The 27,544-nt window shown below is 44.6% G+C and overlaps 1 protein-coding gene across 1 annotated transcript in view; it reads right to left on the bottom strand.

Moving 5' to 3' along the window:
* The window catches only part of Actbeta (inhibin subunit beta), a 34,463-nt gene extending 8,817 nt beyond the window's left edge, over positions 1-25,646 (bottom strand). The window contains 4 exon segments of the mRNA XM_077412861.1: positions 62-282; positions 22,722-23,385; positions 23,387-23,455; positions 23,457-25,646. Coding sequence (XP_077268987.1) covers positions 62-282; positions 22,722-23,385; positions 23,387-23,455; positions 23,457-24,233 — 1,731 coding nt within the window. The 5' untranslated portion in view covers positions 24,234-25,646.
* Between the last annotated feature and the right edge of the window lie 1,898 nt (positions 25,647-27,544).

The raw sequence follows: 27,544 nt of genomic DNA on the forward strand, positions 1-27,544 counted from the left end.
GCTAATTTTTTATTTATATTATTAAAAAAAAAAGATCTTTATGAAATTATCGATAGATTACCTTGCCTCGAAGATGCGTCGTGTTACCGCAGTGCACTCTAAATACCCAGAGAGTGATATTTCTTTGGTTTATTTGATTGTGACGATGATGCTGATAGTGATGGGCATGCTTGAGCTCAACTCTCGCCCACAGAGTGGCTCTTTTGATTCTCAGAGGTTCCAGTGCCGGTTCGCCGCTCGCCATTGGGAATTCTAGCAGTGGCTGGCCGTTCAACGTGTGCCCTGTAACAGAACATGAATATTTTAATTTGGGAAAATTAGATACAAAATTCGGCGGAATTAAATTTGTTATTCAATTTAAATTATCGTAATTTGTAAGATTCTATGGTGTTCTAATTTGAGATATAGATTATATTAAAAAATTGTTCTCCACATGTGTCGTAACAGAAGCACGAGACTAAAAGTTTGGCAAAAATATTAAAAGCTATTTACATTTTTTGCTGAACTGGTGAATCGTATAAATATTCTCGTTTGAATAAATTTTTGATAATACGAATCATAAAGGAAGAGAGAGAGGGGAGAGGGGCAATTAGCATTTATGGAAAGAAAGAATTTTGAAAATAAAGCGTTGACTATATATATATATATATATATATATATATATATGCATTATGTGCAACGCAATGTGTGCAATAGCTAATTTCCGGCGTGTTTACGATAAAAATGTCGCGTCCGCATGGATAGATTTTTCCAGACTTCGTCTTTTTTTTCTTTCCCCTTTGCCATGTACTTAGAAATTACGCGCCGGACTTCATTCATATACAGGGTGTCTTACAACCTTCAATCTAAAATTTTACGACAGGCTCCCTGTTGATATTACCTTGAAGAAAAAGTTCATCCCGGAACACATCAGCATATTTTTCAAATGTTTTACATTAAACCTTAAGGAGGTTCGATGGCTTCATCGGAGGGAGTAGTGGGACACGGGGGTTCTGGAAACAGCGCACTAGCGTTTGAAGTAGTGGGAATGAAGGGGATTGCTTTGATTGGTCGCCGCGTGCGTATAATGCGTGCTGCTGTTCACGTCGTTCACGACCGTGGCAGTCTAGCAGACGAAAAATCAAGCACGTTATGCTTTAATAATTAATTTTTCTACGAAATGTGCGGTAACCTTCCCCTTTCTTTCGCTCATTTATTTGTAAATTATTAAGTTACATGTGCATATTTTTCTTTCCTTATCATTTGCATTTTTTCTTGCACTTATTTCATTCTGAAGGTATATGCAATATATCATTTCCCATAAAAACCTATATTAAAAATGCAGCCAGTTTCATGAAATTTTAATATGTTGTTCTGGAATGCAAAATAGAATTATGTGAATTTTTTGGGAATTTTTCACCGTCCCGTTTTGAAAAAAATCTAATCCAAAAATTGTACTTTTAAAATTTTTTGAGTAGATTTTTTTCAAAACGGGACGGTGAAAAATTCCTAAAAAATTCACATAATTCTATTTTGCATTCTAGAACAACATATTAAAATTTCATGAAACTCTGCATTTTGTTGTAGTCATCAAACCTCCTTTAATCAAGCTCTGAACTAAAATTTTAATAAATCAGACTTTCAGGTTCTATCGTTTAATCATGTATATTGTTATTCAATCAAATTGTTAATATCCTGTTCAATCGCGATCCAAAAGCTACGTCAAAACAAGGCCAGAGAACGGCTGGATTCTCAATCTTATGATATAAAAAAAGAAACTAGTGTGCCTTTATCTTTCAATTAAGAAAAAGTCCGATCCTAAATTGATCCTAAAAGAATCTAATCATTGTAATTAAGCTTCGCGCTTCCCACAACCACCCTTTATATACGCGCATACACACGTAAACACACAAGCGCGCGGCACACGTACACGTGCTGCGTTCAACGCTCGTTCACTCGAAAGCGCCGCTTCTCATCTCTCTCTCTCTCTTTTTCTCCCTCTCACTCGTCTTGCGTCTGTGTGGCGCGCGTAGAGTGAAAGCAGGGCGGCTTCATCCTTTAACGGTTTGGTGAGTCACGGACCAGGGTGGGTAGGGATAAGCACAGGGTGTCTGCCGCCTGTCTGCCTTCTGCCTTTCACCGCGCACCCCTTCGCCGTAACCCTCTATCGCCACCGCCACCGCCACCACCGCCGCCACCACCACCCATCCACCCGCACCCTCGTCTCCGCAGTCAACTAGCCGCGTCGCTGCGCGCGCTACGACGGCCGATATACACGCGATTATATCGCCGTTCGTCGTCTTTGCGATTGTAATGACTCGCAATGACCGGTCACGTCACGCGAAAATTCCCATGTGATAATTCGCGATCGTTCGCGAATAATTCGACACATGATAACTGTCCGCGATAAGGCCTCGCGAAGACTCGTTGCGATTCGCAGTAACTCGCAACAGGGGATTATCATCCTACTTGTACTGCATTAATGTTGTATATTTTGACAATTTTCTTAAATTTTCTTAAATTTTCTAACTTTGAAATGTTTTAATTAAAATAATGTCTATCTATCTATCTATCTATCTATCTATCTATCTATCTATCTATCTATCTATCTATCTATCTATCTATTTATCCATCTCTACACACACACACACACACACACACACATATAATATATATATTGATAATATCTCAGAAATTTTCTCTTTTTTAGATTATGGCCTATTGTAAAAGCATGTCAAGTTGCGAGAGTAGATTTAAAAATTAAATTGCATCAAGGGGAAATGGAGTAATGCCAAAAATGACAGAACTATAAGAGAATTTAATTTCAGAAAATTATAGGAATAGTCAAATTTAAAAAGGTAAAACGTAAATAAAACGTTATAATATTGCAGACGATTCTAGAGGAAAAGATAAGGAAGGTTTCAATCGATTTTACGAAATTCAGAGAGAGCACAATGGAATAATTTCGTAACGTTCTCGTCCTTCGCGAAGGCACCACGCCCGAACATATTCAACTCGATCTTCCTTCCTTTAGGAGATGGAATCGAGAGCCAACCAGAGCGGTATAGTTTTTTGATGATAAAATTGTCGAATAACTGCACGATATTTCAATTTTACGAATATTTAGAAGATTTAAATTAAATTAAATCAAGCTAAACTAAACCGAACACAATTTTATTGTTTAATTTTATTTATACATTTATTAACTTATAAACCTTCTATTCTTATTAAAAGCATAAATATGAATTATTATCGTAGATACGAGCATTTATCTTCTTTCATAATATCTCTGCATTTTGAGAATTATTATGAAGGCATTTGCGTAGCAATACGTGATATATCTATCTATACCTATAGTTTAAGATTTGTTAACGTTTCGCATTGTGAATTAAACGCGTCCAACTGAGAAACAGGGTAACTTTTTTGTCTCATGATTTAGCGAGAGGAGATTGAGGCGGATATGCGGATGTGGAGGAAAAAGCGCGATATATAAAACGCGGCTCCAGAATGCTCCACGTCCTTGGCACATGATCGACAACAAGACTAATACGGATTTTTAGTGGCGGAATACTTGTAGCACGATCGCTCCCAAGACGCCGAAATTACGCGTTGGCTTCCCAAACTGGCGTCCGTCCTTAGCGCACAGAGTGTCCCGAAAGTCGCTCATTTTTCTCCGATTGCATCCGGACTGGGAGACATAACGCTTTGCATGAGGATTAAGATGGAAAGAAAGCGTCGTGAGTTTCACGATGGCCGAATGGTTATGTCATCCCTGTATATCGTACTCCCACAAAATTACAACAACCGCGACCGTGAATTCATTTCTCGTTCCCCACATTTCTTTCTCCACATCTTCCCCTCGTCTCCAAGCGATCGTCGTACTAAGCGTCGCGTATGTTTAAGTCGTAAAAACTTAATATCTGTTACTCCGGGCAAAAACATTCTTACCAAAATCGCCATGTTTGTTGGTTTACATCTTTACATGAAATGTTGGAAATTTTCGACAGGGCACTTATGGCACTCGGTCACTTATTCTTCGAGACTCGACACTCGACATCTCGATATGATGAACTCTGTCTCGACTTTTCGCTCTGCGTAAAGAATCTCGTATCTTTGAGTTTCCGCACGCTCTTTTACTGGGCTCTCTTTTTGGGCCCTCTCTCTCTCTCCCCCTCTCTCTTTTCCTCCCGCTCTCTATTTTTCTCTTTCCCTCTCTCGCTCTGGGTCGCGTGTTCTACATTTTCGTAGTTCGATTTTCTAACGGCCTCGCTCGAGTTTCGAGTGCGTCGTCTGTCGCACATTTCGAGGTCGGTACATCGGGTGGTACTTTTGCCCCCCGTGCGCCGCAATGCGACACCACCACGGGAATCTGCGCCCGGTTCTCTCTTCTCTCATCGCACAGGGGCGACGAGACTTTTTTCTCCTACGACGAATATCATTCGGAATAAATTTCACACGAGAGGTCGTCCATCGCATGGCGCACTTTTTTTGTACGCGTTTAACGTCAAAGCTGCAGAAGCATCACGCTTCAATAATCGCGTTTTCCCCAATACATTAAATGTTCATTTATCTTATAATTTCTAGCAACATTTTCGTAAACGATTGCATCTCGATTTAGAGTCTTTTAATTGATTAATTTTCGCTACAATTATAAACCGTAGATGATTTCAGAAAAATGAAATTATTTGCATGTCAAATTGGGTTTTGCCAAAAGTGGCAGAGTTACTATAAATGTAAAAGATGATACCGATCAAGTACAGCGCGTGGAGCGTGGCTCCAGATTGTAACGGTGCAGAGTAAACGCTATCGAGCGAATCAAGCTATTAGCATGGCCAAGGTTCGAGTGTTATAGGCCTTATATCATGTCTATTATGTCCTCGATGGGGCAAAATTTTCCAAGAAACGCTCTAAGAATAATCTCACAATACAAAGGCTACGTAGGAAAACTAGGAAACAGAATGGAATTTGAAAATGCAAAAGAAACTTCAAGGCTACAAAATAATCTTTTTAAAACACCGAAGGATGTAGATTTAATCGATCATTCCGACAACAAAATAGGTCCATCATTTTCGAGGATGGGGTGGTTAATGGGGTGTGTTGTAAACGTGTGAATCTACGGTGTGTACGAAAACAACGCAGCCTCGTAGTGCATCGCAACCGCGAACGTTAAGTTTAGAAGCAATGACGCTTCCGAGATAAAGCGGGTCGTTATTGTTTCTCGAAATAGGTAGATTCTTAAATAATCAGATCTAGCTGGCATGTTAGAATCGCGAATGCCACGAGCGGCTCACTTGGCTTCGAAAATGATTGGCAAACTCCTCGTGACCTTGCGTCAGATAACTGCCGCGAGATAACTCGCGTCGTCCTACTTTTGAAATTTTCCCGGCGGCGCTTTCTTCCGAAACCGTCGCTTAAGAACCCCTCCGAGATTTCCGCGTTCTCTAATTTAATAGAAAGCCTTTTCATTGGAGGTAGTGTACGGGGCGACGTGGGAAAAAAAAGGTCAGTACTTTTCCGAGTTTAGACCTTAGATATACGGCTCGATATTCGTAGGTCTTCTGGATTCGTCCTGGAGAAGCTGATATATCGTCCCGACGTCTTTCCGCGCGTCCCCTTCTCCCAGAAGCGCACACAAAGAGACAATCCAAAACCCACCCTTGCTATTTGAGAAATATGCTTTTTATGAAAATTAAATATGATCGATTAGGAAGAGCGAAGAAATATAAATTTTGAGATAAAAGAAAAACACAAATTATTAAAAAGAAACCTTTCTTTTATCATGATTATTTTTATAAGGTCGAAGACAATGTTTCTTTAGTGGAAATATCGAGAATGTGGGGATCGATTAAAATATAATACATTCGCCATATGGCCTGCATATTTTATATTGTCTTCTGCTTTAAATAATATTATTGAATCCAAAATGAGAAAAAAAAATTTTGCACGCGTCCTTGCCTTTCATATTCCTCACATCGGTCGCGACCGCGTGTAATCGGGGTTAGCGCGATCTCTCCCGGTGGCGGAAAATAAATTTCGCACACGCGCATGTCAGTAAAGCAAAGTAAGGTCTTTCCGTCGCCAAGTTGTCCATTTGAAACGCGCCACGCTATAGGATATCGAGGAAAAGGCGCGACGGCACCGAAGAAAATCGAGAAAACGTCGCGGAGGATCGAGGGTCGGGGGATTGTGGTCGGGAAACGAGAGGATCGAGAGGATGAGGGAAACGTTTGGGAAAAGAAAGCGACGTTGCCGACGTCGACCTGGCAGTACCTACCGAGTTGCTATCATCCCGCCAAGTGTGTCTGCGAAAGGATGAATTACCGCAGTTAAATCGGGATCGGTTTTCAGCGATATTAGGGATAAGATTAGCTTGGTTTAGACTAGGGCTAAGGTTAGACTAGATTTTGAGACCAAAATGAAATTAAAAAATGGAATCAAATCAAAATATTTAAAAGACTGCTGCTTAGAAATCGGTAACAAAGGCGCGATATCGTTAACAGATTCGAAATTGACAATCGAGAAAATTAAAAGTGAATGATGAAATGTGGAAGACATTACAATAGTCACGTTCAACGAGAGATAGTATTATACTAGCGCTTAGTTAAAGATTTCACTAAACACTCTTTAGCTTATTTATGCTTGACAATTTTTATTATGCTAATGAAAACGGCGTATACATACTTAGGAACTTATTGTTAGTGGATCGTTGGGAAATGTTCAACAGAAAATTACATAATGGCAAAGTTGCTTTCACCGTCGAAAGCAGGCAATGACTTTCAAAGACGATTGCTCAGGTTCTATTTTGACGAAACGCGCGGCGATATCAAGGGCGGTATGTTTCCGCCGTCGATACGCGAGTGGTTTCCCGACGAAGCGTCGGAGACTATAATTCTTTCGCGGGAGAGAAATTGGGAGGAAAGGGCGGCAACGAAGACTATCCGAGGATCCGGTCGAATGTAAGCGGCAGCTTACATAGTTTGTCACTGACAACTCGCCGACGAACGAGATTTTGGTCCGTCCTTGGAGTCGGGAGACGGAGAGATCGTCGGAGATAGGATGAGCCTCGAGGGATAAACACGAAACTCCCCGCTTCGAAGGCCGGGGAAATAGCGAGAGAAAGCAGCGATTTCTAGGACAATTCGCGGCCGTCCCGATGTATCGAGACGCGGCGGAGACGAGAGGAGAGATCGCACATCCTGTCGTACGAATCGGCATCGTTGCGAGGATCCGCGGCTGGATGAATAAATGAAGAAGCACCACCCGAGCAAGCCCTACTCCGCCGTTTCCCAATGAGTCGGTCCCGCACAAAAACTGCTGAGGCGACTGGAAGCCAGACAGCAAAACGGAGACGACGGCGCGGTGGTCGGAGATAACGGCAAGGCTTCGAGAAGAATTTTCTTTCGCGTACTTTCATCATCCGGGTACCATCAGGAATCTTCGTAAGGACAAATGGTGTACCACGGTCCCCTAAGATAGTGGTTCCAAAAGTTCTAGTATACAACGTATCCCTCCCCCCCCGCACTTTCTTTTATCTGCAGACTCTTGAGCCGATCTCGAATCGATTCTTGGCTTAAATTTCGCAGCCTCAACAACCTCTGGATTATAATGGAACGAAAATTTAGAAGGATCTTTTTATTTAATTAGGTATTTTTAGCTTCGAGAGACTTTGATAATTACAATGATAGTTAATGTCGAAGTTGTTTAGAGAATACATGACCAAATTGAATTTAATTGCGAAGAGGTTGAAGAGAACGAATCGGATAACCATTTCGGACGGACTCGTATTTGAAAATGATCGCTTGATGGAACGGACATCGGATCGATCGCTGGGACGGAAGAAACGAATTCGCGTGGACCAGCAAAGTGCATTAGACTAGATCAGTGCGGTAGGAAGTGGAAGTTTGGCTCGAGGTAAGAGCGATCCGCGGTAGGAGGGTGGAAGGGGGATTACAACTGTTACCGGGAACGAGAACGAACAAGACAAGGGGGACGGGGTTGTAACAGGAAGCGAGGAGATTGCGGCTTGAGATTGATGAAGAGACGAGGAGAATGCGATTTTTAAGCATCGCTTAAATCGGGGGCGCGCTTAAGGGCGGGTATAAATTCGTGGGTCCGGGGAGTGAAGTCACGCGGAAACGGAAGGAAGTTCTCGCAGTTAGGGCGCCGAGTAGGAGAGTGATTATTAGGGCGGAAAGCCGGAAGTTCGTGAGGTTTCACGGTGAGTTCTCCTACTCTCGAGGGCGGTTCTGCGGGACGCCGCTCGAGTTAGGGCCTCGGAGTTCGAGATAAGTTATCTTAGCGATGTGCACGGTAAAACGTTACATTAACCGACGACGTATGCGGAAACGGTTGCGTGCGCGTGATTACCGAGTCCAGTAATTATTGTCGAAAGCGGAGTATAGAAAGGTAGTTCGATCGAACCTCGCGATGTCCGCCGCGTCGCCGTGGACGAAGAAAACGCATGGTGCACCCCCGACGTCGTCCGTCGATAAAGCGTTTAAAATAATACCGCGTTCTCCACACACACATGCGCGCGCGCGCGCGCGTTATATGGATAAGATGCATATACATTCTAACGCGCAAAGATCGCGCGGTATTGTCACCAGATAAGAAGTCCAACGAATAAGCCCAGTGTGAATCTAATTACAGCGCGACATGTCACTGACGTGTTCCAGACATAGTACCACGTATACAAGCGCGATATCCGACTCGCATCGTGTAGGGCTGAGGCGATTGACCGTAATACGACCAGTCAAATAAGAGGGTCAGATATAGCCAGTTAGTAACCCTGATCCAGATCTATCGCCACGTGGTCGCTCGCAGCTACGACGTTGCCCGCTGTTTAAAGCACGTGTGACGTATTCGCGTGATCATATTACGCGGTAACGCGTACGTATCCCCGAATCCCGCGATTTTACCATTCCGGCCATCCCGGACCTGCAGGCCGTCGTCGATCGACTCGATCGAGCGACGATCTCACCCGCGCGTCGTTCCCCCGTTGAAGGAAAAATCGACGGTGTCCGTCGTCGCTTTGGGTGTGGCTGGTGCGGTTCAAGCTGGAATCGCGACCTATGCGACCGAGCTGTCTGATCTGCGCGTAGAGAAGAGGCGAGTGGAAACGATCGAACAAGGTCGGACGTTCTCTAGTCTCGAAATTACGCGACTGTCTCGATTTTCTCAAGAGTTGCCGTGTACAAGTGTATACTTAAACGGAGCAACTGTCAAAGAGGGCTACGGTAAAGGTTCTTTTTTTTTTATCGCGCAGTGTTCGATAGTTAGGTGTTATCGCGCGCTCGCGCGAAGTATCACTATAAACCGAACGATTTATTTGCAATTTAGTTTTGAGAATCGGGAATCATATAGAGATTCCCAGCAGGGAGAGTGGAGGAGTTGGAACGGAACAATGAATTACGCTACGCGTTTTACGCGAACGGGGTTGCGCGATTGTACGCAGCAAGACCCCGATACTACATTAGACGAACGTGCATCGGAGAAATTAAAGACAATGCCAGGAAAAAGATACGACGGTGGATAGCACGCGGGGTAGAATGCGGGAAGGACAAGCGGGGAGTAGAGAGAAAGAGAGAAAAGGATGAACTCGTGGATAAATAGAGAGGTCGCGTAGGCAAAGGGAGAAAAAGCGATGGAGGGCGGAAGAAGAGAGCGGGAGAAGGATAAGAGTGTAGACGGAAGGGAAGTACACGGAGGAGGACAGGAGGGAAGAATGGGGAAGAAAAGGAAGGAAAGAAGAAGCACGAGGGTGAAGACGCGAGACGATCGGGAAACATACGAAGGGAACAGAGAAAGAGAGAGGGAGAGGGAGAGGGAGGGGGATAGAGAGAGAGAGAGAGAGAGAGCGAGAGGAAGTAACCTACCCTTTTCTAGCCTGAAGCGGAGAGTGTACCAGGATGAGGAGAGTCAAGAGGGAATAAAGGGGGTGTAGGAGATATACGAAGAGCGGCGCCCAGCTGGAGCCACGTGCATCGATCTGACTACAGGCGCCAGCCGTCCTATCCGTCGGCTCGTTCGTCCATGAGTTCGACCCTGCCCCACTCCAACTCATCCCGAACCGTTTCATCCCATCCTGAACCGTCAAACTCCCAGTTCTAATACTCCCCATAAAGAGAGAGAGAGAGAGAGAAAGTGAAAAAGAGACAGAGAATGAGGGCTAGAAGGAGAGAGAACGAATGGAGAACGAAGGGCGGGAGAAAAAAAAGAAAGAGGAGAAAAGGGATGAAAGGGAGGAGCGAAAAAAAGAGAATTAAAAAAGTGGCAGAAGAGATAGAAATGCGAGGAGATAGAGATCGGGAGAGAGCAAGTGAAAAAGAGAATGAAGAAAGAAAGAGAGAGAGAGAGAAAGCGAGAGAAAGAGAGAAAGAAAGAGAGAGAGAGAGAAAGCGAGAGAAAGAAAGGGTAAGATAAAGAAAAGGGAGGAAGAAGAGGGAGGGAAAGAGGAAGAGATGGGACAGTGCATGTCGCGAGGCATTGCGAGGGCGGGCGAATTTCAACCCCCGCGCGTAGTATCCGCTCGGTATTCTCCCTCGGAATTCCCACAGGTTGAACGAACTCTATTCTATTCGAGCGAAATTCGGGATGCACGCTCGACCCTTTCGGGGAGGGAAAATTGGCGAATTTCTCGAGAAGTCGTCACACACGCTAAATCGCACGTCATCGGCCATTGTGCGCCTCCATAAATAATAAAGGGGAAAAAAATTAACCGACGTCGTTTACTGCCTATCGGGCCCCACTCGGTATCTCAATCGACTTTTTATAGCACAACTTTTATCGCGTCCTCTTTCACGATTTGGCAGGGCGTTTTTATAGAATCGCGGCGTTGCGCGAAAATATATGCCCGTCTATATAATACGCTCGGCGCAATCTTTCCACAATCGTAAAAAAAAAAGGGATAATGGAACCGCAAAAGTGCCTCCGCGTCGCGCCGTGTTGCGAGAACGAATGTAAACGCAATCGATACCGTTCGTTTTCTCGTCATATCGCTGTATCGGCTCCCGGCGACGCTTCAAGGTCCGCGAGAGGATCGTCTCCGTCTCGTATTAGCTCTCACGAGGTGGCCTTGAATAAAGTATCCGCGTTAAAAGCTCGTAGATGGATTAGCGGCGTTAAACTTTCTTGGACACTTGGAGTAACTCAACTCGCGTGTGCATCACTCGCGAAGAAGTGGGACGATGTTTACGCAAACATTTTATTATCATGTATGAATGAGAACAATGAGTACGATGTGCAATCGGTGCGGTTAATTAATGCACGACTAATAGTAAGATGGAGAACGAAAAAGGACAATAAAAATACGATGAATTTTATTAATTATATACATCAAACGGTAGCAATGTAAAATATTAGGTTGCAAGTTGGTGCGAAAAGAATTCGTCGTTTTTCTATATGTATTAGTTAGTAAATAAGTTAGATAATGTTAAGTAAAGTTGAAATAAAATTAGCAAACCGGAATTCTTTAAGAGGGGGACGGGGAACTAAAAAATTGATTTCTACATAAAAACAAAACTATTTAACTTTGTTGAAATTTGTTTTAACTTTATTTTACTAATATGACAAATCTCGCGTCAATTTAATGAATACATAAAAGATGTAAACGATGCGTGCATGTGTGTGAAGCATTTGAAGAAAACAAAGGACGAGTAAATCACAGGATCGAATTGGATCAGACTTAATAGACAGTCAGCCTGTCCAAATAGTGGAGGAGTCTAAAGCATGTGCTGCCTCGAGTCAAAGAGGCTAAATAGGAGGACGTTTTGCGAGTCGGTGACTGTTAACCGCGAGTTACGAGCCACGGACGCTCGAGCTTTCATAAAGATCCGCCGCCAAGTTCTTTTAAAAGAGGACAACCGTCTAGCGCGCATAATGGCCGATCTACGCGCGCGACAGGAATCCCTCTCTCTCTCTCTCTCTCTCTCTCTCTCTCTTTCTCTCTCTCTCTCTCTCTCTCTCTCTCTCTCTCTCTCTCTCTCTCTCTCTCTCTCTCTCTCTCTCTCTCTCTCTCTCTCTCTTTCTCTATCTTTCTGGTCTACGGGATCTCATCCGGGCAATGACGAATGTCCTGAGAAATACTGCGTCAATTCGCCCATCGTGTCGCGCCGAGTCGCGACGCGACGCGTCGCGTCGCGTCGCGTCACGTCACTTCGTCCCCGCGTTTCAGGTTGCCCCATCGTGTCGCGATGCTATTCGTTTGTGCACGCGGATTTTTATGCCGTTGTGTGCTATAATACTGATAAAGTAATCTCCTGCCGACTAGAGGAAACGATTTAGGTATAGCAAATAAATCTCTAACAAATTTACTGTATATCGAAATATAATATAGATGAAGATATTTACCCTATATAGTATAATTAATATATTAATTTTCATCATGTAATAATGTTGTATTATGTATAATAGCGCATTACTTGGTGTATTATTTAGCAAACAGAGCGCCTCAACTAAAATCAACCTAAAACTCAAAATGCGCGAGTATTTAGTTCATTGAACCCATTTCCACTCGCAAGTTGTTGATAAAGAGATATTATGAAAATTTGGTATAGGTAGTTCACATACATATACATCCTTTATTGCATATAAAAAACTTGTATTACAACTGCAATTTATATAGTACCGAAAATGAATCCATTTATGTCAATCTGTTAGGTCAATTTCATCTAAAAAGTTGCAGAGGCGATGACGCTTAATAATAGCTTAATAATAGCTATTAATTACTATCTCGCTACTACTTTACTAATTTCTAGTTTTACTAATAAATAAAGCGGCAAAACAAGCACTACTATACGAAAGATCGTTTCTATTGCTATTAATGGCGGGCGCCTTGTCTTTTCGTAAATTCTCAAGATGCCCGGCAAGTTTTGCTAAATGGTGTCGTTGCTACGCGTGTCTCATGCAGAACTGGAATCGCCTCTACTTATGTAATAGAACATGCGTACTTGAAATTGTTACTGGATGTTGTTGAGAGTTCACAGGGATTTTAGTGAGCCGAGTCTTCTCGAGCGATTAATCATCTCTCTCGATGCCGCAATCCGCATTCGCGTATCAGAATCGATTAACCGATCGTGCTGTATCATTAAAGCTGGCAATGACGACCTTTGTGGTCGACGGCAAATTTGTGTGAGGCAAGGAACGATAACCCCGTGGAATTTTAATAAAAATAATTTAACTGTTCGCACTTTGTGAAAAGAGTAATCATCTTCCATATACATATTCTCACCCTTCCGCAGATTCTTTCTGGTTGCTAATGTATATCTTTTTGAAAAGGTACGAGGTTTTCGAGTCTTTCGAATCTTATTTCGTTGTCGTACACTTCTTCGGGGCAAATCAATCTCCGTGACTTTCGTCGCGCTTAGATGAAAGCGGAGGCGCGTGGTTACGTGTAATTAACCGAAGCAAATGATCCTTGGCAGCAGGTTGCATGGGGACCACCAACCACCGCCAGTGGCGCGCGCGCGCGCGCGTGCGAGCGAGCGAGCGAGCGAGCGAGCGAACGAGGAGCGGATTCGGCCGTTCGTCATTGGGCGCGACTGGGTAATACACCGTACGCAATACACCCTGTCAGAGATAATGGTTTCCTCTTGAACATGAGAAACGCGAGGCACAATAAACCGCCAAAATTATGACTGCTGGCTTACGGCATCGTTTGATAATGGCGATGGAATGGCCGCGTCTAAAGGGAATGGAATTCGCGAAGAGGAAGAGAACGCGATAGGGTTGACGAAGTGAAAAAAAGGACAAGAGCAGACAATAGTAGACAATAGTAGACAAGAGGGGAATAACGTGCATATCGTCCTATATACGTCGCATCGTTGGAAGGCATCGAGCATCGTGTGTTCTCTTTCTCTCTGCGGCGCTTCTCGCAGAATTGCTTCCCCTTTCTAATTAACTCTAACTAACTCTAATAAGCTCCAAGTAGATCGGTCTCGATCGATGGAGAATAAGGGATCTTTTCGGAGATATATCCATTATTATCCATATCACTTCAAATACGAATCTGCTGCTAAAATATTTTTTTCTTTCTGTAAAAATAGAGGGATCGTCATCGGCGATACTCTTCTCCTTTTTAGAGCCTAATCTTCTTCAGTAACTTGACACTTTCTTCGTCTCTCGTTATCCGTCAGCCACCCCTTCTGCTTCCTCGCCATGGTCGCCGTCGTCGTTCTCGTAGTTCGGGATTTCGCATCCTCGACGATAACGACGCCGACGAAATGGTAGCTGTTGGTGGCGTTGTTGAGTGAGACGCATAAATTCTTATGGTATCTTATGGTCCAAGCGCTTCGGAATGGCTCGCCCGCCCGCCCGCCGAAGGGTGGCGAGAATATAAACGTTGTTTTTGCATAGGAACGTTACTCACGGGTTGTAAACCTCTCGGTTGCTGGTTGCTCACGCTGCTATTGCTGCCGCCGTTACTGTTGCTATTGCTGCTGCCGCTGTTGCTGACAGTTAACACGTCCTCATGCGCTTACTCGCTATCGGGAGACTTACACGGCCATATGCCGGCACTTCGTATCGATTGTCGAGAGTACAAGGTCCGGATATCCTCTCTCTCTAGTGAATTTTTAAATAGCGTTCCGCGATACGCCTTGTTGCGTTTTCTTTTACGAAAAAGTGTGTATCGTCCCGATCTTTAAACCACGTCGCGAGATTATTCCGCCTTATTTAAATAATCTATTAATATCGCGCTAAAGTATCCTTGGAAATTTATGATTCAACTCTAAGAAATACGATATGCGATTCTGTTATTTATTCTTCAACATCGAGATAGTTTCCGGACGATAATTTTCATCCTGCTTTCACCGCACAGAATTCATCCCCCCCTGTAATTTGCAATAACGCCTGAAAGGTTTCCATCGAAACGAGTTTTGACGATCTTTTTTGGTAGCCTTCACCGTGGAAACTTTCGATCGCCCAGCGAGCTCCATTACGAGTTTTTCTACTGTCGATTGCATTCGTACAATCTCCCATTGCATTATCGTGAAAGGACGTTATCTCCCCGCTTTATTTTTCTTTCCGCATCAGCCTGGCAGAACCGAATAACCAGATCGGGAAAATGAATTAATTTGATTACGCTCAACGAATTATCCCGTTTTATTCGATCGGCCACGTATGAAATAGACAGAGGATCGTCATATTGGTTAAAATCGTTTAATCACCGAAAAGAAATATATAGAATATTCCTATAAGAAATCCTATAAGAAATATATAAGGTATTTGAGACGTTTGCGATACATTTGTTAACATGATTTTAAAAGTAAACAAAACTGGATAATTATTATTTATATAAAACAAATTGTAGGAGAGACTGGGGCTAAGCCGACACTATTTTTTCAAAAGCAATTTTTAATATTTAATTAAAATTTTTAGGCAAATTTTTTCAATGATATATATTTAAAGAGTGTATCTTCAGGTACAAAATTGATTCAGGAAGTTTTGCTGTACGTCGCTTTGTTTTGCCGCCAGGAAAGGAAAAGTGACGCGAAGACAAATTTTCAAATTGAAAAATGCCGGGGTGTAAACTCGACACTTTGCCTGATCGACACAATTTGATCTGGAACTTATTTTTTATTGTCTGAAACTAAATATACATTTGTTTATCGTGTATTTAGAAAGTACAAAAATTTGGAATTAAGTAAAACAATCATTGGAAATAATGAGAACAAAAATTTTTGAACATTCAATTATTTTCATCTGAACTCATGTCTGAAAAACAATTTATGCAAGTAAATTCGCGATTACACGTGCGCACACATTTGTCATGGGCCATATGCTGCATTACAAGCATCGTTTGTTATTGGGAACCAATAAAACAGCGTGTCGACTTAGCCCCTGTCGACTTAGCCCCGAACGTCGTTTTTTACTCTTGTTACTCCAAAAATATAAAAATTTTGAAAATATGCAAAAATTATTATCGGATTCGTATAAAGCATCGAATTTCCCATCAAAATCACTTACCGGTGGATTCGCAAGAGTAAAGCTCGATGAAAGAGTAGACATTTTCGAGAGATCAGAAAAATTACTTTTTACTATCAAAAACGCTTATGTCGCGTTAAAAATTACGCTATAACTCAGAATGTTACCAAATTCCGTTGATAATACTGGCACATAAAGACGCATTTACAGTAGGAAAGGCAAGTTTCTACGATAGATTTAAATTGGCAAATAGCCTAGTGTCAAGTTAGCTCCGTTGTCGGCTTATCGTTAGCCCCGGTCTCCCCTAATCAATTAAAATTATTATTAGAATAATAATTATTAGAATAATTGTACTTATAATAAATAAAAGATATAAATTTATAATAAAACATTCATAAAACAAGTCAATTAATAATTATTATCGTTAATTGACTGAATATGTTCTTAATTGAATGCTCGAACATTTAGCTTTCTCTTTATCTATTTACCTACCTATCTATTTCTATTTTAGGATTTACTTTATACGATTAATGGATAGGGAGAAACAAGAGTGCAGGACAAGTCGCGGTCAAAAGTCGAACGGGGTTGATCCCCTCGCGCGCGCCCGTAGGAGGGATTTTACTCCGTAATCATATACTGCAATGTAATCGTTAGAGAGATTTAAGGGAGAGGACGGCCCAATCGATGGGAGTTTGGCAAGGGAAAGGGCGACGCGGAACGATACCTGAAATAATAGTAATAAAATTGTTTTCGACGACAGAGTTTGACTCTCGCGCGGTTATTATTAGAAAACTCGTTAACAGGCTGTACCGGCGCGTTATATGTTGCTTTTGACGGTGGCGCTAAACGAGCGAAACTTTCCCGCCGAGATCATTTTTCTAGCGCCCGTCGAAAACATCGCTCGTCTCCGGACCCCAGTTAACCGAATATGTCCTGAGCTTGAGAACTTTTCCTTTCTAGTGTTCAGCGGAAATATTTAAAAAGTAACATGTTTTAATTAAGACATTTAAGTTTCACGTTGCGTGATTGGTGAAACTCGTAAGAAAAAATCGCGGATTGATTGGAAGTGATATATATTAGAAACCGGGTCAGGTTTGAGCAACTTTATTAGCCGCTATGTCACACACGTGTGCAAATTTTGACAATTATATTATGTAGAAATATTACTTTTATCATCCAACTATGTTTTCATCCACTGGTAAGATGTTAAGAGTGATCGAGAATGCCCCGGAAGCACAAATTTACAAGTGTAAGATATGTATAAAAATACGCGTCACAGGTTACGTTGATTTATCTCCCGGTTGTCGCGTGGTGTTACAAATTGTGTCACCGGATCTCGCGATTCCGGCCCGGCCGTGATATCGGCGAGAATGAGCGATGAGGGGTGAAATTCTGTTTCGCGCGCGCGATGCCGCGCGACCGATCGCGGCTCGACGACGAACCGGAAGACGAGGGCGAGAAGGGCGAGAGCGCGTCTGCTGGGAAAATTTCGCGGCGACGCGACAAGTAATTATCGTCCGTCAGTCCGGAGTTGTATGCGCGGTCGGTGTATATCGATTCAACCGGGTAGGTAGAGAAAAGTACCCGCGGCACGTCGAGTACGACTGGCAAAAGACCGCGAGGAGTGGGAACCCCCGCCGTTGTCCGGGTTCCGCGGCATTTTTTCGCGCGTTTCACGTAGACAAAAAATGTGGAACACAAACTTTCCCCTGCGGCAACCCCCGCGTGCCGCGCGCCCGCCGGCCGCCCGCGGTCGATGCCGGGCCGAGCGCAATGGTGGTCGCGCGCGCGCGTTTATAGTTTCTTTAGTTTCTTCAAAAAGAATGACGTGTTCATCGGCTATGTATAGTGACACGGCGACATTAACGTTAAAGTATCACGTATGGCGCATTACGATACGCCTCCGGCACGCGAGGTGTCCGGAAAAATCATTCGGAGAACCACCACGGCGCGGGCAGGGTCCCGCGGGGACCGAAATTCGGCGGGCGGAGGCGCCCGCGAGCGCTCTCCCGATTTCCGCTTTGAAATTCTCGCGCCGGGAACGCGCGAGGATCTAAGAATCGATATCGCGCCGAGAAAAGTTTGCAAACTTCGTCGGCTCGCGCGAATCGATCGCGAACGAGTCCGAGCCGAGTATAATGCCGCGCTGAAGCGTAATTAAGCCGAATTTCCGTTTTGTCGCAACACGTAATTAATTCGCTATAAGTTACTTTCCCTCGTAATATCTATCCATGTAGAACAAAATTGAAAGTTTTTTTCCTTTAGAAATTAATACATATAAATAAAATATTACAAGAGAAATTAGAAACGTAAATGTGTGTGCAATGTGTAGTTTTGTGAAGCCCAGTTTTATTTTCGAGACCTCGAGGATTTCTTGTTTCTGCATATTTCTATTTCTATATAAGATTTCTTAATTTCGCAGATTTTTTAACTGTTCCAGTTTTTAGGTTCCTAGACTTTTGTTCCTAGAATTCTAATTTTGATAGAAAAGCAAGGCTGCTATATTTGCGAATCGACTTTCCGAAATCGATATCACTGCTATCAAGCGAGAAACTAATGATGCGAATGCGCACAAACCGCCGAGCGTTTCGCACGCGGCTCTAGAAGAGGGGCACGAAACTCGCGGGGCTCGTTAATTTAACGGTGGCGAAGATGCAAGCGCCGGGGGCTACGTTCGCGGCAACGAGTCGGCAACATTACCGTTTCTACCTTGGGGTTCTATTACCCTTATTGTTAAACTTAGAGTTACTGTGAACTCTCTCTCTCTCTCTCTCTCTCTCTCTCTCTCTCCCCCCCTCTCTCCCTCTCTCTCTCTCTCTCTCTCTCTCTCTCTCTCTCTCTCTCTCTCTCTCTCTCTCTCTCCCCCCCTCTCTCCCTCTCTCTCTGCGGAGTGAACTATAGACCGCTTCTCTGTTGTCGCAACACTCGCGGCGACTGCGGCGGGCCACGTGGCTGCAGGTGTGTGGCTCCGGCGGGGACGCGTGCGAACGGCTCGTCAAGCGTTCGCCGTCGAGCGACGGGGGTGCGTTCCGCCTCTCCTGTCAATCCCGCACCGAAATTTCGTCGGGCACGACCCGCGTGATCGACCCGCGTGATCGACCCTCGAATCTCCCCCGCGTACCCCGACCTTTCCTCCCACCAACACCCATCGCTCGCGCCCGCGAAATTCGTCGTGGACGTCGTGGACATTTGCTGAAACCGGAAAAAGATCTGACCGCGATTTTCCGCAATTACGTACACGAATCGCGTCGTGGACGCGACCCGAACTAGGCGAAACTACAAGGAAGTGAAACTAAAATGATGTTGTAGTGAATAATGCATGGGAATCATGGTAGAAGTTGCAGGTATGACGAGCCACTCGAAATTTTGCGATGAGTCAGCTTTGGATTTACTATTGTGAACTTCTTTCTTTGTTTTTTTTTTTTATTTGACGCGATTTCCACCGGTGATGTTAATCCGAGCGAATTAAGCGCCGCGTAAAACCGTCGGAATCAATTGTTAATTAGAATCATTTATGCGGGTTTAATGGATAAACGTATTCGTTACGTCATATCAGATGGCAATAAAACGTTACCCTACGTGTCGTTACCGGAGAAATAATGCAATATATACACGCGGATGGATTAACCCCGAAGTCGCGTTGCACACACACCACAGGTTATTACACTGTATATTCGTATGCATCGAGCATGCTGTGTGTTGAACATGCGACGTGTTGTTTGGCGTTTCGTGGAAGTCGCCCTGTTATCGGAGGCTAAGCTTATTGCAACTTGCCATTTCAAATCCACATTCGCGTACTTGTTATTTAATACACAGAGGTATTTGTACGCTCCATTTTCACAAGTCTCACGGTAGCAAGACAAAAGTTTTATTCGTTCAGATCTACGTTTGACGTATCACAGAATGTACAATCGAAAATTAACACACACCTTTATTCGCGAGAGAGAGATTTAAGAAAAGGAAATTTTTAACTCCGCAGAGATTAATGTTAAAAATTGCAAAATTTTTTCAAGGAATTATCCTTTATTTTCTAAAAGAATTAAACTTATTTTTCTAGATACTAAAATGGTTTTTAATTGCTTTGAGACTTTACAGCAATCTGATTACTTTACAGTAACTTGATCAAATTATACGTAGCGTGTACAAATCGCAAGCAATAAACGTTCATTATTAATCAATATAATCTTATAAAAAATTACATCTATAATATCTTACCATAACAAGAGCCGTCAAAAATCATGTCGAGTATCAATTGTGAGCAATGTGATCCTCGAGAAGTTACACTAATTTGAAAGGCGATCATTAGACGAAGAACGGAATGAACCGTCGCTATATTTTTCGATTTATATCGATACAGTCAAGTGGTCGTTATTATAGCGTATCGAGACGTACGGGGAAGGGTTTAGGGCCATGACACGTAGAAAAACTTGCAGTAAGATTTAAACAGTAAACAAATTGACTATAATATTAGCTATCTTAAGTTTCCGAGAATACTTGACTATAATTGGTCAGTTTGCTTAAGTCTTATTACCATTTAAGTTTTTCTGTACCATGGCCGTTATAGAAAAGCTTCTATCCAGTGACCGGGTCATCCAATCAGACATGGAAATCAATGAGTTCTCCTCGTGCAATTTGGCATCCAATAGTTTCATTCAATTCAATAGTTTGATAAGTTTAATCCAATATAGTTTCATCCTAGCGATGTCAAACGACAGGAAGAAAGCGCAATATCAAATCGCCGTTGGCCTTCGAGTTTTTCCAATTTGTCTGTAAGTACATCCCCGAATTACTATCGATTGTTGAATCTAGCTTCGTTTTTCGTATTCATATTATACATCTAAAATTCTAAAATAATATAGAACTGCTTGCATAATTGAATAATGTCATAATCCTCGATGATTCTTTTTTTTTTACACCAATGGCAAGTAAACATACATTGAACAACTAAAATCAGAAAAAAAGATTGTATTGAATCATTGGAGAAATAAGAGGCCGATCAACTCGAGAAGCCAAGAAACTTGCTTCCAGCTCAATTTAAATTGGTATGGTTATATGCGATTGTTAATTATTAATTATGTACAAAATTTATTTAAAAGCGGTGGTAAGATTTCAGATTTTCAGACGTCATTATGTATTAAACGTTGCATTATTGATTATTTTAATGATTTCGCGTGATGTATCGCGATTAATTAATAATTGCAGGATTCATACATGACGTATGTACAATAGCCTGCGTCTATAAGTGCAGCAACGTCCTTTATCCGATGCGGAATAATTTTCTTATATGTAGGCGGAATATTTTGATTGAGATTGCCGCGACGCTTATCGAGCGAAGTTGACAATGTTGCAAGACCCGGCGGCCGCAATTTACGTCGACGTTTCGCGCTTCGCATGCAGAAATCTTTGCAACTTTTTCAAGGATTCCCCACGAGCACCGGCACCTCGCGCCGGCGGTCATGTTAGAAAGCGTTTTCTCAGAAACGAGCTTTATACACGTGTGAGATCGGTCGCGTTAGAAATCGCATTCGTGTGCGGCAAGGACACTCGTGTTCTCTAGATCGTTCTCGATTGTTCGATATCGGCGCCGCGCAGGAACACTCGCGACGTTTCTCTTGGAAATTTTCCTCGCGAAATACCATGTGCTTCGCGTCGAGGATGCGAGGAGAAAGTGAGGTCGATAATAGCAACCGGTATAACAACGATGAATCCAATTTGCCATGCTGCATCTTGCGTTAATTGTTGCGCTTCTGTTGTCACGAATGTGACAACGAAGAAATCATTTTCCTGCGTATCCACTGCGTCGAAGTGCGAATCTGTCAAATTATATCGGTTTCAAGAAGCTTTGACCTCCGATTCTTGTAGCAGACTTTTTAAAATTATATATGTAAAACGTTGATACTATTAAATCAATGGCTGCGTAGAGAAAACTGCTTTGCAACTGTTGTAAAATTTGTAAATCTGATTGGGATGCTTTTAATTTTGATCGAAGCGAAGAGTACACCAACCAGATTCGCGAATTTTACAACAGCTATAAAGCAACTTTTTCTGCTGAACGCAAGCCAATGGTTCCGATTCCGAAATCCCAATCCTGAAAACGTAATGAAATACGAAAGAAACCTAAGATGTTGAAATGTGTAATTTTCAAATATAAATTGTAACGTTTTTTTAAATGTGTAATGTACACAGTTTTATTACGCGCACAAAGAATTATTAATAAGGATTTATATAAATGATACATCGTAATAAAATTGTGTACCAGTAAAGTGCCTTAATTCGATAGGTTATCGAATTCTGGCTTATTGGCTGGATACTTTAATAATTATTAATTATTAAAGTAAACTATTAAAGTCAGAATTCTATGACCCATCGAATTGATGGCACCATACTGTACATTACATATTTGATATCACAATTCATATTTAAAAATTACACATTTCAACATCTTAAATTTTTTTTGTATTTTATTACGTTTTATAAAAACTGGGACCATTGATTTAATAGTTTTAGTATTTTACAGGTAATTTTTAGGCCCTCGTTGCTTGAATCGTCTTTGATCGTCTCTCGGAGTATTCAGTAGAGAAATCAAACGTCAGACCAATGGCATATAGACACAGCAGACACGGTCACGTGTCGGTTACGCTTATTATATCGATGTACTTATCGTCGAATTACTGAATCTCTTGATATCGCTCGTACAATTAATGAAATCAATCTTCTAAACTTTTGCGGCGAAATGCGGAGAACAGGGAAATTAATGCGATTTATTTTAAGTGCGAGCATAAGCACTTAAAGATTTTTGAGGGGAGTATCAGCGGACTCACCGGGTTCGGCGAAGGTGATAATCTCCGAAGTCCTCGCGTAGAAGTCGTCCAGCTCCTCTTGAACATCGTCGTAGCCCTGATAGGACTTGGCGGTGGTCCTGGCGTTACCCTCCGTGGTGGTGGTCTCTTGATCGAGATTCCTATACGAGTACTCGTCGCCGCCGTAGAGGAACTCGCCCGAATACTCACTCTCGTAGTCGACCCTTGACCGGTCAGAGTAGCGCGGCGGCGTTTGCGCCTCCGCCCGGTAAAGGGTCTCCAGGGCCAAGTGCCGGGGCACGGTGGCCAACGTCCTGTTAACGTCCGGGCGAGTCCTCAAGCCGAGTTTCTGCAGGATTTGATGTTTGATCGCCTCCAGCCTAAGATCGTCCGGGCTGGGCGCGACAGTGTCCTTGAAAAGGCCGCTCCTCGCTGGGCCCTCGTGGTGCACGTGATGATGATGATGATGCTGTTGCTGTTGCGGTTGCTGATGCGGGCAACCCGGACACGTTTGATGGTGGTTGCTGAGACGCGGCTGCACCGCTGGCAGAGCCAGACAACAGAGTGCCAGTCCTATGAGCAGTAAATTGGACGGCAGCGTCGGCGGGGCGCTGCTATGGACGGTGCGTACCGGGCCCAGACAGTGCAGCGAGTCCACGCGGTCCACGTGGGGCCCGGCGTCGTGCCGCCGTAATCGCTGTCTTGTCGTAGTCGTCGTCGTAGTCGTCGCTGTTGTCCGATCGACGATCCCGCTCGTCGTCGTCGTCGTCGTCGTCGTCGTCGTCGTCCTCGTCGTCGTCCTCGCCGCCGTCGTCGACAATCGGCGCGTTCGAGCGCGCGCGCGTACGCGAGCGCGGGCACGGGCGCGGGCGCGAACGCGGGCACGAACACGGGCACGGGCACGGGCACGGGCACGGGCACGGGCACGGGCACGACCGTGGGATCTAGGCTGCTGCTGTTGCAGCACCCGCCTGACGCACTCGGGCTGCTCCCGCTCCCAGAAGATCCTATCGTTTCGGTCTTCGCTCGAGGTGCCGCTGCGTTCGTAGGGCACCTGGTGCATCTCGACGGCGAGTCACCTCGTTCGTCCCCACCACCTCCACCTCCTCCTTCTCTTGCTTCGGTGCTCCCTTCTTTCCTTCTGCTCTTGATCCGATACCGGTACCCCGAGTGTCCTACCTGATGCGCGTAGAGGCTTCCTTCCTCCTCGGGTGTCGTTAGGCTCCCCGTCGACGATGACGCTGACGCTGACGCCGTTACCGCCGACGCATCCGACGCCGAAGAACAGGAAGTCTCTCGCGCCGGTGAGGATCCTCCTCTGGTTGCCGTTAATAACGGGCTTGCTCCTTGCCTGCGGTGGTGCCGTGGGACTACGGGGACCACGACGACGACGACGACGATGGCGGTCACTGGGGACGACGGGACGACGTGGGACGGAACGGTACGACGACTCGACGGCGTAGGGGATGACGGCGCGTAGCGGTGACGACGACGACGGTGATGATGACGACAGAGAAGACAGGGAGAAGGCATCCTCGCCTAAACCCCCCATCACCAACTACCGATTGCCGGCGCCTCAAGATAGATCTCACCCAAGCAATGGATCGCCGTAACCGACCGGTGGACGCCGCTCGTAGTTTCGGCCATTCGCGCTCGCTTTGCTTCCGCGTTCTCACGTTCACCCTTAAACGCGTTTCCTCGTTCGTACATATATATATATATGTATATATATATATATATGTATGTATGTTTGTATAGATATATATATAATAGATATAATTGTAGGTATATGTATATTTTGCGCTATTCACGCTCTCTTTCCCTCCGTGCGTCTTCCTTTCCGCCGGACTCCTCCTGAACACCGTCCTTGAGCCGGCCTTCCGCTCGTTCGCGCGAGCTAATCCGAGCGGGTCGTTGAACTTGACTGTGTGTGCACGCTTCACTTCGCTACTCTAACCCCTTTTTCTCTCTCTTTCTCTCTCTCTCCTTCTCTCTTTATCTTTCCCCCTTTTTCTCCCTCGCTTTTTTTCTCTCTCTCTCTCTCTCTCTCTCTCTCTCTCTATCCCTTTCTTTCTTCCTCCCTGTCACGCCGGCTCCTCGGAACGAATGAAGCGGCGACGTCGCTCGCTATCGACTAGGGTCTTCTCGACTTTCTCGGACACTTCCTATGTATATCTAACTCTTCACTACGACTAAGATCCCCGGGATAATAATGCACCATTTAAAAGTCTGGCGTGGCCCCGTGTGCCGATGCTCCGACTGCGGGCACGCTCCGCCCGTAATGACCCACGCGCGCTCGCGACTACGGTGTTCCCCCGTGTTCCCCCTCCGGATATCTTCGGGTGCCCGTACGCGGTGGTCCACTCCTCCCGCGCGCGTAGGATCCTGCGGCTCGTCGGTTAGCAGGACTCGTAGTCGTCGTCGTCGTGGTGCCTGGCTGCCGCATGCGGCAAACGTCGCGGACCCGTCCTGACCCGCGCGAACGACCCGCGCAGATTTATCACCGCGTACCCTGTTAGCAACGACGAGCACCGTAGCGTGGTCGAAGCTAATCGCATCCTTCCTCGTGCGACAGCGACAACCCGACCGAGCCGACGGTAATCCGCGTAATTCCACGTACACGATCGTAATCCCGTCCCGACTCCGGCTTCCTCGACGTGTTCTCCTCTTCCTCCTCCTCCTCCTCCTCTTTCTCGTCCGCCACCTGCCGCTTTTTCCACTTTGCCCACTCGCCGTTATTATCCTGGTCCGTCTCTCTGGCCGTCTCTCTGTTACGCGACGACGGCAGGAAATCAGCCGATGTCATCCGCGATGAACGCCGGGAGCGAGTTCATATAGGATCCTCTCGTAACGACCGAAGCACGCTTGTCGGAGGCGCGCCGGACACTGAGGGGCAACCACCACTACCACCACTACCGATACCGGCACCACCACCGTACCATAACCAGCGGCTGTGAGCCGGCATCAGGAACAGCAGCAGCAGTAGCAGCAGCCAGCAGCAGCACCAGCAACCAGCGGTAGCCACCACCACCACTACCACCACCATTACTATCACCACCACCACTATCAACCACCCACTACCGTCGGCGGTGTCGAGCACGACCAACGAGATACTGTTCACCCACCCACCACGATATAGGTACTACAACGGCCGACTAAACTTCTCGGTAACTTTATATAGGTGGTCCCTTATAACTCGATAGCTCTTCGTGATCCACCGCTGGGATATTTAAAGATCCTGTACGCACATATAAGTATGTAGGGTCGGCCCTTGATGATGATATTGCGCGAGCGCGATACCTTCAGGATCGGATGATGATTTAAGAGGAGGAGGATAAAAGAAAAAGAAATGAGAACGCGGGTTTGGTTTAGTCGCGTAGTATATATATTATTTGAATTTTCATCTGGTTTTAACAAAATGATACTAAAAGAGTGAGTGAGAGAGGCAGAGGAAGGAGGAAGGAAAGAAACAGAGACGAAGAGATCACTCGGAGCAGTCAGCACCACGTGACTGACGCGTGGTACTGCGAACGATTCGCGCAGTATCGCAATGATCTTGGCGTCATTAGCAGCGTCGACCGATCGCAAGAGAGGCGGCCGGTCGGCGCGAACGGAGACCACCTGTTAGGCGCCAACGGTATATCACGGGCAATACTTCGCCGATGATAAGATAACGCTCGAGTAGAAACGGATGACCAATTTGTCCCACCCACGCGAGATATTTATCTCGGAATCCTCGGGAGCAAGGATCGCCATAGATCTTCACTTTTGTTCGCAAAAACGATATTGCTCGCACATATTTGTAACGTCGTAGATTGTAATTGCCTGGAGAGCGAAGAAAAATTGATGTCGGACGACCTACACATGGAGAACGATCTCCAAATTTAATCGCAGCTATATTTTTCGCAATGCAGAAATTTCGATGGTTCTTCACTCTTTGATAAAAAAAAAATAGATCGAATTTGTAGAGCTACTCATTATAGCTCCAGCGATATTCCCCGCTATCTTATTAATATTTAAAATAATCGTATGCGATAATTACCGATTTTGAATACTTAAAATAATTGAATGATGTAATAGTATTTTTTCAATTAATTATATTAATTACGAAATTGGTGCCACAAGAATAGGTATATATATATATATATATATATTTATATATATATATTCGTTATTTATCTAATATTGTGTAAGCAAGGGGTTACCAATTTGAGTTTTAAAAAAGGAATTTGGGAAATGTCTTTTTAGAATGAAAAAAGCCACACGATGATATAACTATCTTATTAATCAAGATTATCTTTACATCTAATTTCTTCAATTTTATTCGATATATAATACAATGAACGCACCGCGTCAACCTGATCTCGTGTACTTACGTCGCATAGGAAGTTGATCCTTCGATCGCGCATTGGGATCACGTGGAAGAAGGACGGCGACATGGTTCCTGGGTTACCTTTGACACGCCGGATAACGCATCGCATCGCATCGCGTCAACGAAACGCCTGATCCGCCGCTCTCTCATGACGGAGAGACGCAAAAGAAAGACGCGAGAGGAAAGGGATAGAAAGAGAGGCGAGGCAGCCGTAAGCATATTGATCAGGAGACAGTAGTTGGCCGCATGCCACGTGGTGATGCTACGAGAGGCGCCGGCCTCTCCACCTATTATGAGCCAAGGCTCCTATCTTCGCGTTTCTTCTTTTCCCCGCGGGTTTCACCCCCCGCGACGCCATCCACCGTTGTCTTTCTCCCTTCCGTCCCCTCTGGGGTTTCCATCTGCCCCTCGCCCTCTTCCCCCCCCCCTTGTCTCTCCCACAACCCGACAGAGAGCCCTTTTAGCCCGCGTT

This window comes from Temnothorax americanus, unplaced genomic scaffold (assembly GCF_048541705.1).
Source record: "Temnothorax americanus isolate GAGA-0224 unplaced genomic scaffold, ASM4854170v1 Scaffold31, whole genome shotgun sequence".
In the NCBI taxonomy this organism is placed as follows: domain Eukaryota; kingdom Metazoa; phylum Arthropoda; class Insecta; order Hymenoptera; family Formicidae; genus Temnothorax; species Temnothorax americanus.